This window comes from Ammospiza nelsoni, chromosome 5, assembly GCF_027579445.1.
Source record: "Ammospiza nelsoni isolate bAmmNel1 chromosome 5, bAmmNel1.pri, whole genome shotgun sequence".
Taxonomy (NCBI): Eukaryota; Metazoa; Chordata; class Aves; order Passeriformes; family Passerellidae; genus Ammospiza; species Ammospiza nelsoni.
In genome coordinates this window covers 45,962,792-45,981,457 of record NC_080637.1, presented here as the reverse complement: position 1 = coordinate 45,981,457, position 18,666 = coordinate 45,962,792, and the positions used below count along the sequence as shown (strand labels likewise).

General features: G+C 35.6%; 1 protein-coding gene across 3 annotated transcripts in view; it reads right to left on the bottom strand.

Moving 5' to 3' along the window:
- The window catches only part of APAF1 (apoptotic peptidase activating factor 1), a 32,004-nt gene that overhangs the window by 1,892 nt on the left and 11,446 nt on the right, over positions 1 to 18,666 (bottom strand). For 2 of the 3 annotated variants that reach the window (XM_059473257.1, XM_059473258.1), the window contains exons 11-26: positions 17,261 to 17,374; positions 16,498 to 16,676; positions 14,969 to 15,095; positions 12,919 to 13,044; positions 12,199 to 12,330; positions 11,409 to 11,534; positions 10,276 to 10,437; positions 9,879 to 10,007; positions 8,987 to 9,112; positions 7,970 to 8,089; positions 7,230 to 7,355; positions 6,752 to 6,877; positions 5,209 to 5,328; positions 4,756 to 4,881; positions 3,877 to 4,002; positions 3,324 to 3,470 (exon numbers count right to left, since the gene is read on the bottom strand). In XM_059473257.1, coding sequence (XP_059329240.1) covers positions 3,324 to 3,470; positions 3,877 to 4,002; positions 4,756 to 4,881; positions 5,209 to 5,328; positions 6,752 to 6,877; positions 7,230 to 7,355; positions 7,970 to 8,089; positions 8,987 to 9,112; positions 9,879 to 10,007; positions 10,276 to 10,437; positions 11,409 to 11,534; positions 12,199 to 12,330; positions 12,919 to 13,044; positions 14,969 to 15,095; positions 16,498 to 16,676; positions 17,261 to 17,374 — 2,112 coding nt within the window. Of the gene's footprint in view, positions 1 to 3,323; positions 3,471 to 3,876; positions 4,003 to 4,755; positions 4,882 to 5,208; positions 5,329 to 6,751; positions 6,878 to 7,229; positions 7,356 to 7,969; positions 8,090 to 8,986; positions 9,113 to 9,878; positions 10,008 to 10,275; positions 10,438 to 11,408; positions 11,535 to 12,198; positions 12,331 to 12,918; positions 13,045 to 14,968; positions 15,096 to 16,497; positions 16,677 to 17,245; positions 17,375 to 18,666 lie in introns of those variants that run through there. The other variant, XM_059473259.1, reaches the window with a different exon arrangement.

Sequence of the window (18,666 nt, the reverse complement as noted above, 5' to 3'; positions counted from 1 at the left end):
ATAATAAATTCAGGTACTGCCCCTTACCCCCTCACAAAATGCAATCAATAGACATAAACTGCAATATGTCCAAACTTTTAAAAATTATGTATTTTCATATAACCAAATGAATACATAAAACAGGTTACCAGATAACTTAAACTATAGCTGAATTAAAAACTTAGCTAGACGCACAAGAGGATTGATCATGTACATGTTTGAAATAATTTGCAGGTTTTTTAGTAGGACTGACTTCTTTTTCAGTGAGATTACAATAAATATTTTTAGAATACACAGCACTAAAAACAAAGAAACCAAGCAACCTGCAAACATCAGTTTACAATAGTCTGAAATTTCCCATTTCTCAGAGAAACTGTAGACCAACGCAAAACTGGACCTAACACAATCCAGCACAAAGCAGTTATTCCATTGTGCCAGGAAGAACTCTACCTTCTATTCAGGCAGGATTTGAGTGCAGCAGCAAAATATCACAACATATTACCTTCAGCTTTGATCACATTGAAAAGCAGATGGTATTACTACTTTTTAGCTTACTCATCTCATGAAATATGTAACATTATAGTTATGTGCATAATACAGATTTGCAACTACACAGCTACAATGCTCTGGTTAAAACCACTGTTCTATAACTGTCTGTTAATTGATGGAGACCCCCTCAAAAAAAGAAAAAAAAAATTAACCAAACCAAAAATGGATCTTAATGAGCTTTTGAACTTTTGGTCTGAGTAAATGAGCAGGTGCTGTGGCAGTGGGTACCACTCACACAGCAAGTTCAATAGTATCCAGGTGGATACACCTCATCTGTGACTAAGATGACTCACTCGTTCAAAGGTGTTGATCACGTAACTCTAGAGTCCAACTCAGTCCAGCTTTAGGGGTGCAGACTCCTGAAATGTTCTGGACTTTCCCTGACTAGTATCTCACTACAAAATGGCTCTGTGTGTGTGTGTTTTCAGGCACCTCATACACATCTATCTGTAGAAGCAAAAATACAATACTTTCAGAAGGCATTGTGATTGAACATGGTCCCATGACTGGAAAAAGACAAATGCCATACCCACTTTCACAAGGAGCAAAGAAGGTACTGGGAACTATAGGTCAGTAATCTTCACTGCAAAGTCCAGGATTATTATAGAACAAGTTTCCTGGAAGTCATTTCAAGTCTCATGAAAAAAAAAGGATGTGATCTTGAACAACTAGCAGAGATACACCACAGGTAAATCATGCTGAAGCATCCAATTGACTTCTGCTGACAAAAATGGTGTCTCTCCAAAGAGCATGGCAAGAGCTCTTGTGAGCAACCTTGACTTTAGCCATGCCAACAGCATGGTCTGACATAGCACCCCTGCAGCCAAACTGGAGGGATAAGGACGGGCTGAGTGGAACACAGGTAGGTAACAAATTGGGTGGGCTGTTAGTTCAGTTACTGTGTGTGGGGCCCTGCCCAAGTACAATAAAGACACTGACACACTGCAGCAAGACCAGCACGTGGTGATTGAGGTGGCTGGACACCTAGAACAGATGCCATGGAAGACACAGCTCTGCATTTGTTTAGGAGGCTAACTGATGTCTTCAGCTAATAAAAGGGTTAGAGATAACAGAGATAAGATTAAAGATAACCCTCTTTACAGGGCCCAGAGGCAACCCTGTTGGACTGGGGACAATATTTTACAGGGCAAGGCCCTAAACAATTTTACCTAACTCTGCAAACCACTTCCAGCAAGGGGCTGGACTAGAAGAATTCCAGAAATCCCTACGATTCTAAATAATTCTACCCTCCAAGAAGCATTACCAACACCACACTGTGCAACCACAAGATAAAATGAGGAGGAAGCTAGAAACAGAAAGTATGTCTTGTTCTTTAATATAAAATGAACATCAGAAGGTGCTATGAAAACTAACTTAAAAATTTCAACTCTTTGTTACATGGTTACTGTATCAACTAATTCAAAGAATTAGTCTGATAGCATGTCTAACACCAAGAGACTGACCAACAATCAGCTAAAACTCCATCCCTCCGAGGTTAGAACTTTGCCACCTGTCATTTCACACACACACACACAGATAACACCTTTCTAATAACAGGTGTTTGCTATCACAAGGGGAAAAAACCAACACAAAACCTCATTAACAACTTAGAATTACAAAGAACCATTCACAGACTGAAACAAAGGCCACCTTTTCCCCTTCCCAAAAAACCATATGCCCAGTAGATGCATGAACCAATGGAAGAGTGATGAAAACACTGATTTCTGTTGGAATCCATAAAGTTAGAGGGTTTTTAGGAAATGGTTAAAAAAGTATAGGCCTCAGACTGAAGTTTTGTTAGCATTGCAGATACAGCAGAAAAGTTTCCCAAGCAGTAGAGCATACATGACAAATAACAATAGGCCTCTGTAGAATTGGCTTAAGGATGGCAACAAGGTTGTTTAATGTATATCTTTAGAAGGTTAGCATGAATAGAGCTCTGTTCTTTGTCTCTTATGAACCAGTCTTTGTTTTAACTACCATTACGTGTGTTTTATAAGATTGGATAGAATGGTTGTCAATATGTGTTGTTTTATGTATGATTGGCTGAAATCTAGACTGAGATGGTTTTATGTCATTCTGTATCACCCCACCTTCTCTGGCATTCCCTGTGGATCAGCGAGCTGTTAACACCCTGTCTCCATTGTCTAACCATGTTCTGAGACTGATGTGCAAATAATAAAAAAGGCTCTTCACTGGTCTGGTTTGTCCAGTGTTGTCCATATCTGGACGTTTTGCCGCGGCAAGTGGGTTCCTTTCTTAAGACGTGGGTTCCTGACACAATTGAACCTATATCTACCCGTTGTCCCCATAATTTCCTCCAAATATTACTTATAAAATGTCTTTCAAGGCAGAAATCATCGCCTGCAATTTCTTCTGGATTTCTACTTGTGAGAAAATTTAAACCTCAGCATCTCAAAAAAAAGAAAAAAAGAAGCCTGATATAGAGCATTTTTCTGTTAATCATAAGGATACATAATTGCTGTCAAAAGTGAGTGGATATTAAGGCATACAAAAATGTTTGGAATCTTTAAAGATGTTAACGAAGGACATTGCAAATGAAAATATGAAGTTAAATTGAATGTAGGGACTTGGAAACAAATGTGAATTCTTAGAAGACTTTTCCAGGGGACTTGCAGACATAAGAAAAAATGAAAAGTGCTAGACCATCACAAAAATGAAGTAGCTTTGTGTTAACTAAAATGTTTCAGGTCTGTTTATTGAATTAGTCTTAATTGTCAGAGTACTGCCATTTAGTAAGGTATGACAGGGTATTGTTTTATTTCAAGTCTTACCTTAAGATAGCCTCCAGATGATACAAGCATTTTACTGTCAGGAGAAAAGGAGAGGTCTGTTACCCAGCCCCCATGTGTTGGCTCTCCTTCATCTACAGTAACGGGGGAGCAGAAATGAAGTAATGCACCTGTTAAAACATCCCAAATCTGAAAGAGAGGAAAGAGTATTTATAGAAGGAAACTTAACAGGGAAAGAAATGCCTCAAATAAGGAAACCTGAAATCCATTTTCTGTATTCAAGGAAAAAAAAAAACCACCTTGCAAATATATATTCTACATGAAGTGACAAGATAATTTTTTAAAAATCTTGTTATTTAATCACACATGTAATTCACAGTAGAATTATTATTAAATCCTGTGAATCAGTTCCTTAGCATTCATGGGACATAAATCTAACAATATGGTTACAAACTACTGCCTCATGTGTCCAACTTTGCTCTTTCCACCACAATGCTATGGAATCAGACCTGCAGAACACAAACCATAAGAACTCTTCTGTCTGTGAACTGACAATCAATGGAACTATAAAATAACACCAAGGTTAGAGCAGTACCCTTATTTCTCCTTTGTCATCTCCAGTGGCCAGCAGTTTGTTACTAGGAGAGAAAGTGCAGCACCGCACACAGGCTTCGTGGTCCTTCAGTTCATGAAGAACAGATGAACTTTCAAAGCTCCATATCTAAATGGAAAACATTACAGAGAAGTGAAAGACAAGTTCAAAACCAGTTATGATTTCCTTCTAAAAGGCATTAGCATTAAACTGTACATAAGACTTTTTATACATATGCATAATTGTAGGTGAATTTATGTAAATGTGTTATACTGTAGAGTCTGGTTTTCTTTTTTATTACCGGAATCACACAAGAATTTGCTAGGAATTACTGAACTGACTGTATGTATCTATCTTTCCTTGGAATGTACCTCTTAATGAAACCTATATATTTACAAGGAAGTTTAAAGCTGTTCACAGAAATAGGATTCATCAATCACTTGAAAATTATATTTTAGAAATATAATGGAATGTTTTAGGAACATAATGGGGCAGCCCCAGCTCACTACTTTGTGCACTTGCCTTCGAATCTATGAACAGAAACTTCACTGGAAGTTTCAGAAATTTTTCTTAAATTTACAAATGAAGAAGTTCAGGCTATCAACAAATTGATACAGAGAAATAAACAAAGTGTACTGCACAAAGCTGTGCAATAAACACACATTTTATTTGTACAGAAGCCACTAGGTTAAAGTTATATCCAAGACCAATTGCAAATGAGTGCAACAGCTTTAGTAACATGGTGACAGATATAAGAAATTTAAAACTAAAAATACAACAGGATAACTTGAATAATCACTAGCTACCTCAAAATGAAAAATACAGACTACATTTCAGGACAAATAAGGCACCATTTTTATCTCTATACAGAAGGTAACCAACCTTTGCAGTTTTGTCAGCAGAAGCAGATGAAAATTTACTACCATCAGGTGAAACAGCACAGGAAAGAACAGCGCCTCCATGACAAGCAAAATCTTTTTCTGCATTTCCAGTAGTGATATTCCAAACCTATCACACATACAGAAAAAAAAGGTAACTTTTTAAACACAGTAATAAGGTAAAAACACATCTTACACAACAGTATATAAAGGATAAAACTCAACTAGATAGTTCTAATGTGGCCAACATTTTGTTATACTCACTGATATAGTTAAAATACAACAGTGCAGATCTTACTGGAAATAGAAATCCACAATTTTGTCTTAAAAGTCAGCTTACACTTTATAATTGATTTGTAAAATGTGTGCCCACACAAAATATAGGAAATACCAAATGTTACAAGAGAGAGTCAAATGTGTTTGATGTGATTTCTTCAGTTCACAGCCTTTTACTCACCTTAACAGTTCCATCGAATGACCAAGAGAGAAGTTTTGAATTTTCCAGAAGTCTAAAATCCTTGATTGCTTCCTTGTGCCCTCTTAGAAACACACATTCACTCAATTGCCAATTCCATATCTAATCATAAAAATCAAATACATTCTTTTTAAAAAGTGAAACACCAAACATAAGAAGCATGATTTTTAAGTAACAGGACTAATAACAAGTTCTTATGATGGTGGTAGTGATTAATTAAAATGTTAGATATTGAAGTGATCCATAATGGAGATGCTGAAGATTGAGGGTGCCATAGCATTTAATGGTCAACCTATGACAGAGTTCCTTATAATATACATATAATCTTATTTGCAAAGTCAATTTCATACTTAAAATTCACTGGTAATTAAAAAAAAAAAAAAAAAAAGCAGCAAACCAATAACTTTCAGTAGTTTGGGCTTTTAAACCTTTGATTGTTACAACATACAGACTTATTTCACCTGGAAGACCTCATGTTTTGCTGACTTAAATTAGATTTCTTTTATATTTTTAAAGGGCATTTTTAATGAACTGCCATTTTGCTTTGCCTTCTATTACAACATGACACTTCTATTTTCAATTCAACTATTCACTGCAAAATGATTTACGTGAAATTTTTTCTACAGAAGCAATTACACATCAATTTATTTTAAACAGCACTGATTTAACAGTTTTCAAAGGAACGGGGTGTTTTACATAGTTTTCCTGCAGCAGGGTGAAGAGAAAGCTGTGTGTGCAGGGACAGTCCTGGGGTTCAGCCCACCAGAGGGAGCTGAGGGCCAGCAGGAACACTTCCCACTGCAGCGCCAGGAGAAGGATCCCAGGCTGAGGATCAGCACCCAGGAATGTTTTGGAGGTTTTGTTCAAACTCCAGGTCCAGCTGTGAGGGCTCCTGAAGGCTCCTGAGCAACTGGACCACGTGCCTAGGGATCCTGCCAGCACTCTGAAGTGCTCTGCAGGACAAACCAGGGCTCAGCCAGCTCCAAGTGAGACACGGATCTTTACTGCACAACTGCAGCCCTGAGGTGGATAATGCTGACACAGACACACCACAATGCATCCCTGGAGCAAACCCACCTTGCTGAGAGGCAGAGGTTCCTAATTCAAGCCCACATTAGTGCAGCCACTCTACTTCTAGCTGGTTTTCTGCACTGGACAGGGTGGGCACACCAGCCCGCTAAGAGACTTCTTACATCATTCCCCAAGACAGTGGAAGCAAGCACACTGACAGACCTACAGCATCCCAAACCCTCATTTCAGAGCTGCTGAACCACCTTGTTTGACAGCTAATGTTTCTTTTACTCTTCTCAAAGCCTTTCTAGCATCCACAGCAGTAAAAACAGAAAATCTGTAAAATTCGTTGTCACATAAGGCATAAATAAAAGCTATGCTTTCTACAGTCCCTTGCCCCTGGATGGAGCAATGCAGAATACAGTAGTCATTTACTGAGTTTACATTATCTATAGTATAAAAACCCTTTATTTTAAGTAAGTTACAGCATTATCTTTTTAAATATTGCCCAAACCTGTATAACTGAATCATGAGCACTTGAGATGAGAGTCTGACAGTCAGGTGTAAATCGACAGTGCTGCACAGATGTCCTGTAGGCCTCCCAGGACTTCAGAACCTTCCCATCTGACAACTGTAGTACCTTTGCAATGAAGAATACAATAATTGCATTTATTTGACACACTTGAGGAAAGAATTTGCATGTTCTTGTTTTCTTAAATTACATGAGATTGTAAATACATGATTTTAAGTCATTGGATTGGAACAACCCAAAATTCCTACTAGTGCAGCCTGGGTAAAATCAAATTCAGAGCTAGATTATTAGCATTGCCTTTAAGTCATTTTAAATTTAGACATAATTCACAAATGTAAATTGAATTACTATATTGAATAATATTATTGCATAACATCATCCAAATAACATTTATTTTAAAAGATAAAACAAAAAGGAGTGTTTTCCTACTGTTTTTCAAAACAGATTTAGGATTTAATACCTTTATTGTTCCACTCTCTTGCCCAAAAGCTGCAAATTTAAGATCTTCACTTAAGCAGCAGCAGGAAATGGGGGATTCTTGAGCTGTTGTCTGCATAATAACTTTGTCTGTATTTCCATTGATAAGCTGTAAAATAGGAAGGTAATTAAGGTATTACAATACTTTAAAACTTAAATAAATTACAACATAGAGCTGACAATGCCAAAGGGAACAGCATGAACTTTAAATTACAAGTTACTTTCACAAACCAGTTTGGATGTTGGTGCACTTAGCACTTGGTGTGGCAGGGCCCACAGTAGTGAGAGAGTAGCCACTATTTACTTTAGTGCAAATCCGGGCTCACACCTCTCCCTGGCCCAGTTTGAGATGATTCCTCAGCAGTTACACAGAGCTTTGGAGCATCACATCATTTGTTGTCGTGACACCACCCAGTCTATAGGTGCTGTACACATCTAAGCCACCTGGGGAACCCACAGACCTCTGCCATGAAGGGATAAGAATTCTGCATCCAGACTCAGTTCCAACATCAGCATAGAAATTTCCCCTCAAACCCCATTTTTCCACTTACTAAACTAGGTATAGTTTCTAGATACAAAAATGTTATCACACACCGAGTCATCTGCTACAGATTCAACTCTTGAAAGCCAAGAACAAGAGGTTCTTTCAGCGCTTCCTCAGTTTTCTACTGAGATTTGCTGGTAACAGTCAAATGTACTAAAAGATTGGTAAATACACCTTACTTGTAAATTCTTCTGATTGTAGATGGCTAAAATCATCACTTCACCATTGTGAAACACAACATCTAGTTCACTCTTCAGCACAGCATCAGAAGATTTGCACACCTTCTTCGTTTCCCAGATCTGTGGAAGAACACAGTGTTTTATTAGCTTTATTAAAGAACAAGACATAAAACTTGCTGAGTAATAGCACCTGAAACTGAAGGCTTATAAAGTTTAAGCAACACTGACTTTTTAAAACAATAAAAATTATACTTCTGCTCTTCTTGATACTAGGGAAAGTTGTGCAATTACTACAGTGATTCCAACAGATGAAATAGAACTTTCTTTTCCAGGCTGACTACAAGACTTCCCTGTGTTTAGAGTCATAGCTGTAATATCCAAAATTTTCTAAGAGCAGTATTAAAATCCAATTACAAAAAATATTAAATAAAAATATAAAATACAGATTTAAATATAAAAATACAATATAAATATGAAATATAAAAATACTGATTTCTATATTTCAATTGCTTTCAAAATTGAAAGAATGTATGTGTTAACTTGGGAGAAAGGGAAAGGTTACCTTGGAAAGATATAGTTATATTTTCACAGGTTTTAATGAGACATTACAATTACAATAATCTATCCTAAATACTAACAGGCAAATATACCTAACAACGAAATGTATCAAGTCTGCTAGAATCCTGAAAAACCTTCAAAATTCCCAATTTAGATAAAGTGCAAAACAAAATAGAAGGTTATAATTATTCTTGAAGTGCAACCAAACTTTAAAAAATCATACAGATAAAGAGGAATTTAGACAAAAAGTAAATAAATAAAAAAGCCAGCACATTTTACAGTATATGTAAATTACTTTATAACAAATATTTGAATTTATTTTAACTATAACCTTACATAAAAAATACACAAGTATATTTTTATGTATTTTATATATGATTATACAATAAAAAATTCCTTAAATGGGTGACTTAATACCTATCTAAATTCAGATATTTCAAAAAAGAAAAGTTATCTTACACGTATTGTCTGGTCATCAGATGAAGTCAGAAATAAAGATCCATCTGGTGAAAATGTCACACAGTGAACCCAGCTCATGTGTCCTCTGCAATATGCCACTTTTGATAAAGACTTAATATTCCATAACTACAATAAAAATATGAAAAAAAACCCTCAAAAGTATTGAAATTGCATTTACAGTGAAAATAGTGTAAGTACACTAATTACTTACTAATTGCTTACTTACTACTAAGACACTTAATTACTATGTCTCCTAGTATTTTCTTGGTTCTTATTCTGAAACCAAATGTAACAAGAACTGTGCCTGCTTATGAGATTTCAATGGTCAGGGAAATGGAATCAGCAGCCTCTTTGACTGCTATGATTTTAAGAGATACAGGAAAAAAAAAATCACATTATAAAGAAAATACAAGTTCTACTTGACTGTACAGACTGAAGAACCAAAAGAACCCACAAGAACAACAACAAAAAAATCCCAAACTAACCTCAACCCCAAACTTGATATTTGTACAGACCTACTCTAGCCATGTTAGCCTCAAAGTTATTCTAGAGGTTTCCTTCCTTCTTACATACCAGCACACAGAAGAGAGGGTTTGGTTTGAGTTGAGTAATACCCCTGAGAGTGCAAGAGTAGTTTTAGATACATTTAGTGGACTAGTCTAGTTTTAGATAAATGTGGGTTCCACTGTCCAAAATGAACATGTAACTTTAAAACATTATTTCCCAGCTGGCATTTTAAATTTAAGAAGCAAATGAAAATTAAAAAGAATAGAGTACACCAAAAGCCTGCTAAAAACAGCATGTGTTTTATCTCTGCATATAAGAAACTATGAGGACAAATGTAATATTTTAAATTGCAAGCAGCCTTCAGTGGTATATTGCAGACACTTACCTCAACAGAGCAGTGAGACAAAGCAACTGCTACCAACTCATCCCCAGGACAGAAGTCATAGTATTGGATTGTGCTGTGATGGCTGACAATGACTTGAGTTAACAAACCACAGGTGTTGATGTCAAAAAGCTGTGAATACATAATTACAATAGAAACCCTGTTTGAATAACTTCACTACTGACAAATAGTTTACATGCTCAACACTCTACATTCTTGAATTCAAAAGGTATTCCTCTTAGTCACAGGTTTGTTGACCACATATTTTTGTTTACCCACACTTGAAATCAGGCACTTCTACCTGAAAGATTTTAATGGCCTGGATTTTCATCTGTAATCATAATTTCTACCTATATTGTAATACACTACTTCCAAAAGAATACTAAAGTGAGGTACTTACCAAAAGCTTATTTTTGGCTACCACCAAGATCATGTTACCATTTCTGGACCAAGAGCAACATTTGACTAAAACCTCCACATCATCTGGTTGTTCATCTGCATTTTTAAAGAAATCTTTTATCTCAATACTTTTCAGTTCATTTCCTGAGCGTGCTTCCCAAAGCTGGAATAAACAGAAAACAGACACAATCTATTGGCTGACGTAGGTACAGAATACAACAGGAGAGAGCTCCCAACTACTTCTTAATAAAAAAGGGCAGAGAATAAAATACAAAAGCCCTTTGTTACTTTCCCTAGTCAACAAATAGCATTAGAATATTCACAAGTCCAAATTATTTCTATATTAAAAAAGGAGAAAAACAAATTAAGAAATAAAAACAAACCACAAAGAGGATTATGCTGCAGCAGAACTTTCTCCTTGGGTTTTTCCCTCCTATCATTCCAGCTAGAATGCTGCCTGAACTTCCACTTAAAAAAAGAAAAAGAATAAAACCAAAATAAACACCTGCCCTGCAACTCTGTAAACAAGTTACTCACCATGAGAATTCTGCTACACATCTAGATTTGCACCTTAATTTCATTGAGAGACTTGCCAAAAATCTAGCGAATATTTCTATCCCCTTCACCATATTTTTCCTTACGAACAACAGCTTCACAGTAAGTATCTTTCCTGATACTTACACTCCCAGAAAAACACAAACCTCTCTGTTTTCTTCTAGAACATACAAGAAAACGGCACATGGAAATTGCTTTTAATTTTTATGTCTCCTGATTATTCATTTTCAGAGACGAAAAAACTTTCAATTCACCTAAAAACTTACCGTTTCTGGGTAAAGAATTTTTACTCCCCACTCAAGTTTTCTTAACAAAGTGCATTAGAGGGCAAAAACATTCAAAATTAGGCTAGTTAGAATTTATTTGTAACTACAAGCAGTCAACTTTTTTTCCTGGTACTGGACAAGCCATTTCAAAATCCTGCATTACAAATGGGACCAATAATCAACTGCTTCAGGACTGAATGCATTAAAGCTGATTTTGCAGACACACAATTTTCTTACACATATTTTGCATTTGATGCAAAACCTGCCCATTCATCATCAAAGCAAAGGGCTGATTTAAAAATATACTGTATACCTTTACTGTTCCATCGGTTGAGCAGCTAGCAACATACTCATCATTTGGTGAAAATCTGCAGTGATTGACAGAATTTTCATGCCCTATCATCGTATTTCTACAGTATTTTCCATTCAAATCCCAAATCTGCAAGAGAAATAAACATATAAATATCATCATAATAATGAATTATTTAAGGACAGATCATTCACGTTCTTCTCAAAATCATACACTGGCAACAAAACACCACTTTTATTTTTTCTTAGTTTCACATGCTCATGGACTGGATGTTATGGCCTGGCCTACCCTACAATTTACCTCTATCTGGTAAGATGCATGAAAACTATTAACATCGGAATTACAAAAATCTAGTTTAAAATTTCTGTACAGTGCAGAAAAGGCCCCTGGCCAGCACAAAATTACTGAGTTTCCCCAGATTGAGAAAAAAGCTGTGTCATGCCTCATTCCTTTTCAGCTTTCTAAATTAGAATTATGTAGCTTACACACTTCAACAAAAACAAAATGTCTTAAGTTAGTCTTGAACAGTCTGAATATCACCAAAGTCCTCACCTTCATGCCCTACCAACAGAGGACTTGCCCATTCTCCTTTGCTGAGTATAAACACTTCTATTCTGCCTTGCTGAAATCTGATAACAGAGCTGTAGTCAACACTCTTGATCTGTTGCCACGTCTCTTTTACCAAGCTCATTTAAAAAAACATTACTTTGCCACGTTTAGATAAATTTCTACATCAACAACTACTCTCTTATGACAAACAGCACGAGAATAATCTCACTCTTTTCCCACTTACTTTGATGAAAGTGTCATTTGAGCAGGTGGCCAGAAGGTACTGACCACTTTTGTTATTGAACTGGCAGCAATTGACCTGCTCGGAGTGCTCTTCATACACACACCTACACTGGCCTGTTCTTGAATTCCAGACCTAGGCAGAATTAAAAGATGAAACACACTTTTTAATATATTTAACTAATTGTTTTCAAAATCTGGAAATTATGCCTAAAACATTTCTAGTAATACCTCACAAATATTTTGAAGAGGGAAGATTATATATTTACATAAAGAAGCAAGACATTATGAAAGGAAAGGTCATAATTCAGATTAGAATCTGATAAATTCTGAAATTCCAACAAGATTTTGCTAGTATAATGAGGAATTAAAAATCCCAACTATTTCACAGGTAACAGAAAAAAGCATTAAAAAAAGAGTTATTAATAGATTCATCTCATGTTATGAGTAGGACTAGACTCACAAATTATGTTCTAGTTAAAAAGAAACATGAGATGATACAAATAAAATAAGTGGTTAATTCTGCATGCATGATGTTAACAATAAGCATCTTTTATTTTATGTAACAAGTGGGGCTTTTCTGTGTGTCAAGTATTAAATTATCCACATAATATTTAAGACAGTTTAAAACACATTTAGTTTTAATAATCTGTGCTGAGTTAATTAAACAGAAATTCAAATTGTGAGTTTGAAAAAAAGAATAATTTTTTCTTCATTCCCTTACCTTGACTTTTTTATCACTTGAACAAGTTGCTACAAATTCACCATCTGCAGAAAAAGCGCAACAGAGTATTTCATCATCGTGGGCATTTATCTCCAGGAGTCTCTCTCCACTTTCTGCTTTAAACACCTAAAACAAGGAACAGTAAAACCTTATAACTTGCAAACAGTTTGAAAACATGAATATAAGTTTCTTTTATCATCTCAAACAGCTCTATTTATGCAAGCTCTTAAAAAATGGGTTGATTTTTGAAAGGATTCATAATTTCAGGGACAATAATTTAATTGTAAAGTCCTGCAAGGGTGATAAAAATTGTAAGAGAGAGAATTAGTGAAAATTGATTTTTCAAATATTTTTGTTCTACCCCCACTCTAACCTAAGAGCCATGCCCCTTCACAGCCAATTTTAACAGTAACTAGAAAACACAACCTATTAACAAAATGTAAGATATTCATAAAACTACAAATTCCAGTTTTATATGTATGGGACATTCACACATCTAAAGTAAGAATTTCAACAGAATTGATGATTAGAAGAACAAAAAACCAAAAATAAATAGGGGAAAATTGACAGGAAAATTGTCACACATTTCAGTCTCAAGTTAGACATAGGCAATGAAAGGACAGTTGGGGAAAAGTGCAACATATTAATCCATTTCCTTAAATTCTGGGATTTAACTTTACAGTGTGGGTTGGGCAGGGGGTGGAAATCAGGTGTCCCTTTCCATCTTAGGTTACATATTCTTTAATTTTTAAAACAGACCACAAGGTGTTCTTTACAGCACTTTTCAGATTTTTGTTATTGAACAGAAATACCAATGACAATTAAATGGTTGGTATTTGTTCAAATAAGAGCTTAAGTACTGAAGTAACAGGAAATCTACCTTCACACTAAGTTCTGCAGAGTATCTGTTCTTAATCCAGTAATCATTTTTTTAATAGCCTTGAAAACTGAAAAGCTTAAGCCATAATTATAAAAAAAACATTTATAAGCTCAAAGTTTAAAAACAAAAAAAAAGGATTATGGCTAATTTTCCTGTTAATTCTTCAATGAGAGTTTAGTTTAAATGCAATTGCAATCCACAGATTTTTTTGGGTGTAAAATGAAGAAAAAGATAAGCAATCTGCAGTGTCAATAATGAGGCCATTAAGTACAGAAGCCCAGCACAGCAACTACAGCACAGCATGAGTACATCCACCAGGCATCTCCTAAGTGGATGCCATGATCATAATTCTGTACAGGCCAGCAAATAAAATAAGCAAATAAAAAACCCAGTAACAACACAGTAAGTAGCCAAATGAGCAGCAACTTAGTACTCAACTTCTCAAGCATCCAAAACAATACCAATGGTTTGCAGCAAAGTTGTTCTTTTCCCTTACCTTTGGCTGTCTGAATATGGGTACTTTACCAGGTTACTGGCTGGCTGATTGCTAGTTTTCTTGAGAGGTGGCTGACTCCCCTCCAGGCAGACTGCTGGCAAATTTATATTAGTCACATTCCTCTCTCTCTCCTCTCATCTGCTTTCTAAGCACTTTGGGCCTGTATCCAATTTAATACTGTCCTCTGCTTCAGGCATTTTCTCCACAGATGTATTTCTTATATGTTAAGGCATTTAACTAATTAAACACTAAAGTGGCATAACATCCACTACAATCTCATATAAATAGTAAAGCTGTACCTAAAACATCTTACTGCTCAGTACTGTAGAAGGTCTACTGTGACTGGAAATAACATTTTTTGCAAGCAAATATTAAATAAGCTGGGGTGCATTGCTGGGCTGTGACCTTTCCCATATCATCTTATGTTCACACATTAAGGCAGTGAGGGCATAAACCCTAAAATCCCACCATTCAGCTCTTGAAGATAATGCTTACTTATTCTGAACATGCAACTTGGCATTTATGCAATAATACATCCTTTTCAATCATTTGTCTCCAATTACAACCTAGATCCAAATATTGCCACATAGCAACAGAAGAAAAGTGATAGGACTGTTTAAATGTTTTTGAAATGGTAAACAGCATCTCTTTTGACTCATTCACAGGTGTCTTACCTGAAGAGTTTTATCAGCTCCACATGATGCTATTCTTTGTCTGTCCTTAGAAAAGCAGGCATGGTAAACTGCATCCCTATGTGGACGAACAACCAGGCGGGAGAGATTTTTCAAGGATTTTTTATTTCTGCAGGGGAAGACAATTATTTGAGTGCCTTCGTATTATTCAAAATCATCTCTAAGGAGATTAACACTTTTTCACACATCTTGAGCAGCAAGCTTTATAAACAAACAAAATAACCAAGCCACTACACCCAGCCTTCATGCTGAACTAATAAAGGAAGCAGATATTCCAACATTCACTCAAAGGTTTATATTGTGCTCCAACAGTTCCAGCTTAGAGACCAAGGAAGATAACAGTTTTATGATCTGAAAGATGCTATTTCCAAATGTAGACTTTCTCCTGAGAATTCTTGTTCTCCTGAAGGAGAACTCTTCCTTTTCAAGCATATTAAAAAAAAACTAGTATATTTGCTTAGATCTGCACAAATTTCCTTAATTTCCATGACAATGGCTTGATTCTTATCACTAGATAGCTAAATAAGATCTGTGACTATCACCACTTTTTAATCACAGATTAGGTACAGGATATAACTCACCTTAGATGACTCTTGCCTCACTTCAACAAAAACTTAAGAGTTAGTAGCAATCACAATCATCCTGTTTAGCCAGATCTTAACACAGAAAGCTGACACTGTAATGAGATGACTTGGTGATAATGACCAAAAACCTCTCTGTCCTGAAATAACTAGATATTGACTCCTGAACTGTGCAATTTCCAAGCAGTTTTGCTAAATAAAATCACCAAATATTCAAAGAGAGAACTAATCTGCCAGGCTTGTACTATAATTGCTTGACACAGAGTCACTCTGTTTTATAAGCACCAAGTACTACCAATGTCAGAAGAGAAATATCAAACAGAATCTAAGAGAGCTATGAGGTCAACTAACTATTGGACAAGGCGGGGAAAATGTGTAGATCTGTATATCTTTTCCTTAAACAACTTCCAGAAATACAGTAACAACAAAGAACTGTTTAAATTGGAGAAGTTTCAAGATTGTGTAGAGATTACTATTTCCCATCTCGCTACTTTATAAAACTTTGCAAGTTGGCACAAATGCTCTCTTTTTTAAAGTCACAGTTTACTTTAAAACCTAAAAACATACACTAACATACCAAATACTGGCACTACAATTCTAACTTTAAAATAACACTATTTAAAGAAGATTCAAAGTATCATATTGTCATCTTTGCATTGTTATTAAAAATGAACAATAATTGAATACAGAAGTAAATATTTTACTCAATTTCTTTTTATGTAATTATTGCTGAGTGGTCACCTTACATATATCACAGGTTCCCCTTCTCCCACAAGTTCTTGAAAATTATTACACCTTCTTTCCCCAGGAGAAAACCCCAGCAGTTCTTACACAAATCCTTTTATTACCATACATGGTATTTAGTTGTGCATTAAATTATTTCCTTGGTCAAGGGATCAGCATATCAGCAGACAGGCTGCAGCTACTTACACCCACTCCAGATAAAACGTTCCTGTTTCCCTTTGAGCATGTAGCTTGGCCTGTTGATACACCTCTGATGTCTCTGGCTGGCAAAGGCCCAGCTGGATGATGTCAGGAAAGGGCTGCCGGCCAAGAAGGTGCCCATTTAAGGACAGAAACTCCTGGAAATTCTCACGCACTGTGCTATCCTAAATACAGAGCAGACATTTGATAACACAGAAAAAAATAAATCTTAGGATTGATTTCCTTGCTTTTTAAAATTTCTATACAGCTAATATTCTTACAGAAGCCCTTAGCTCTATTTTTCTATTAAGTTATATTAACAAATACATACAGTAGATTGAAATATTTCATTATCCTATTCAGAAAGCACAGTATTTCAAACAAATCAAAAATTTCAAACAAATAATACTAGCAATAGTGATTTATTCAATAAGCAGTGTGATATATCAGAAAGACTATTCCAAGTGGTCAGCATAATTCTACACCTCCTCAAAAGCAGAGTACCTTACATACTCACCCCTAGGTATTGATCACTAAAGCTATTGAGTTCCATGGCCAACCACTCACACACTGAGGTTAAAACAAACAGAAAACTGAATTTCCTTCATTTTTATCTTCTCCAAGTTAAAGTTCAATTTAATATTGGTTTCATGCTTTGGTTCTATAAGTGCTCTATATACCTGCCATATACATACATCCAACAAAATGCAATTACAAAATAGAAAATTATATTTGGAAACAACTGATCATTTACCTTTTATTATCATACCTTTTGATCCAGGACTGAACTATATTCGACATATTCATGAATCAGGTGAGCAGGCCCCACCAATTCTGTTTTAGCTTTAATCCAATCCAAAGAAAACATAAGATCACAAAGCTCCTAAAAGAAATACAAATTTAAGATCAGAGTGTAAGTTTCACAACAGAATCTACTTAGGGGGAAAAAGAAAAACACAGGAAATACATTAGGTATTTAATATACTTCGGTACAACTGTCTCTGTTTGAAAACTTAGGCAATTTCCCGTTTCCTGCATCTTAATTGTTCAGTTATAAAAATTCAGTGTACAGAAGGCTAAGTTTATTATTTCAAACTGCTCCTTGATACAGCTAGGCAGACAGGAGATGGAGGTACAGAGCAATTCTTGACTTCTGCAGCACACGAGACCTGTTTACTTAACTCTGGAAAAGCTTCTTGTGGTCCAGTCTAGCGAAGATCACTGCTAATAATGATTGTTGATCTTCCTAAAAGATGCTGGAACTCCTAAAACCATTGGTAAATGATCAAGGGCATCCTGCCATCACATACTTTCATTCCTTCAGTGCTCTGGGTTGTACCATATCATATGGACTTGTGAACATTCAACTGATCCAGCCAGTCCCTTACAATTTCACATCTGTCCCACAAATGAAAAGTCCGTTTCCACATTCATGGTCCTCAAAACCATGAGGCTGGGCACACAAGGTCTGTCAATATTATTAAAGACCCAGGTAAAAAAAAGCATTGAACTTTATCCCTATTAGTTAGATGACCATCTTTAACAAGTATTGCTCCAATGTTTTCTTTAGATCTCCTCAAAAAAACTGCTTAGCAGAAACACTGCACAGCTGTAAAGCATATTCTAATTTTAAATCAATAAATACCACAAGGATTAAAATATTATCAATGTTAAACAAAGAAAAGGAATACCTCCTAGCTTTATTAGCCTTCCAACAAGTAGAAATCATTTCTAAATAATGAAAAATGAGTGATACATAGAATATAAACTCTAGGAAGCATATAGTCACAATGAGCCAGGCTAAAGACTTTTGAGAAGTTAATTCTACAGAATGTAGAAAGGTTGCTATAAAAAACATTTTCACAACACACTGAAACTGAAGATACTAAGATATAAATATGATTCAAAACACCTAGACTTGTAACCAACATTTACTATGAAGGTTCCTATAAGAGATAAATCCATTAAGTGTATTATTTGATAAGTCAGATGAACCATCTTGAAAGAAGCTCAAATGAAAAGCATTGGGTACTTCTGAAATAAAGCAATTAACAACCATGACCAAACACGATTCAAGACATTTGAAACTCTAATTCAAGTGAAACTACCAATTATTAATCTTTCTGCATTATTTACTTCTCATAATAGCTCAATATCTGAAGAAGAGTAGCTGGC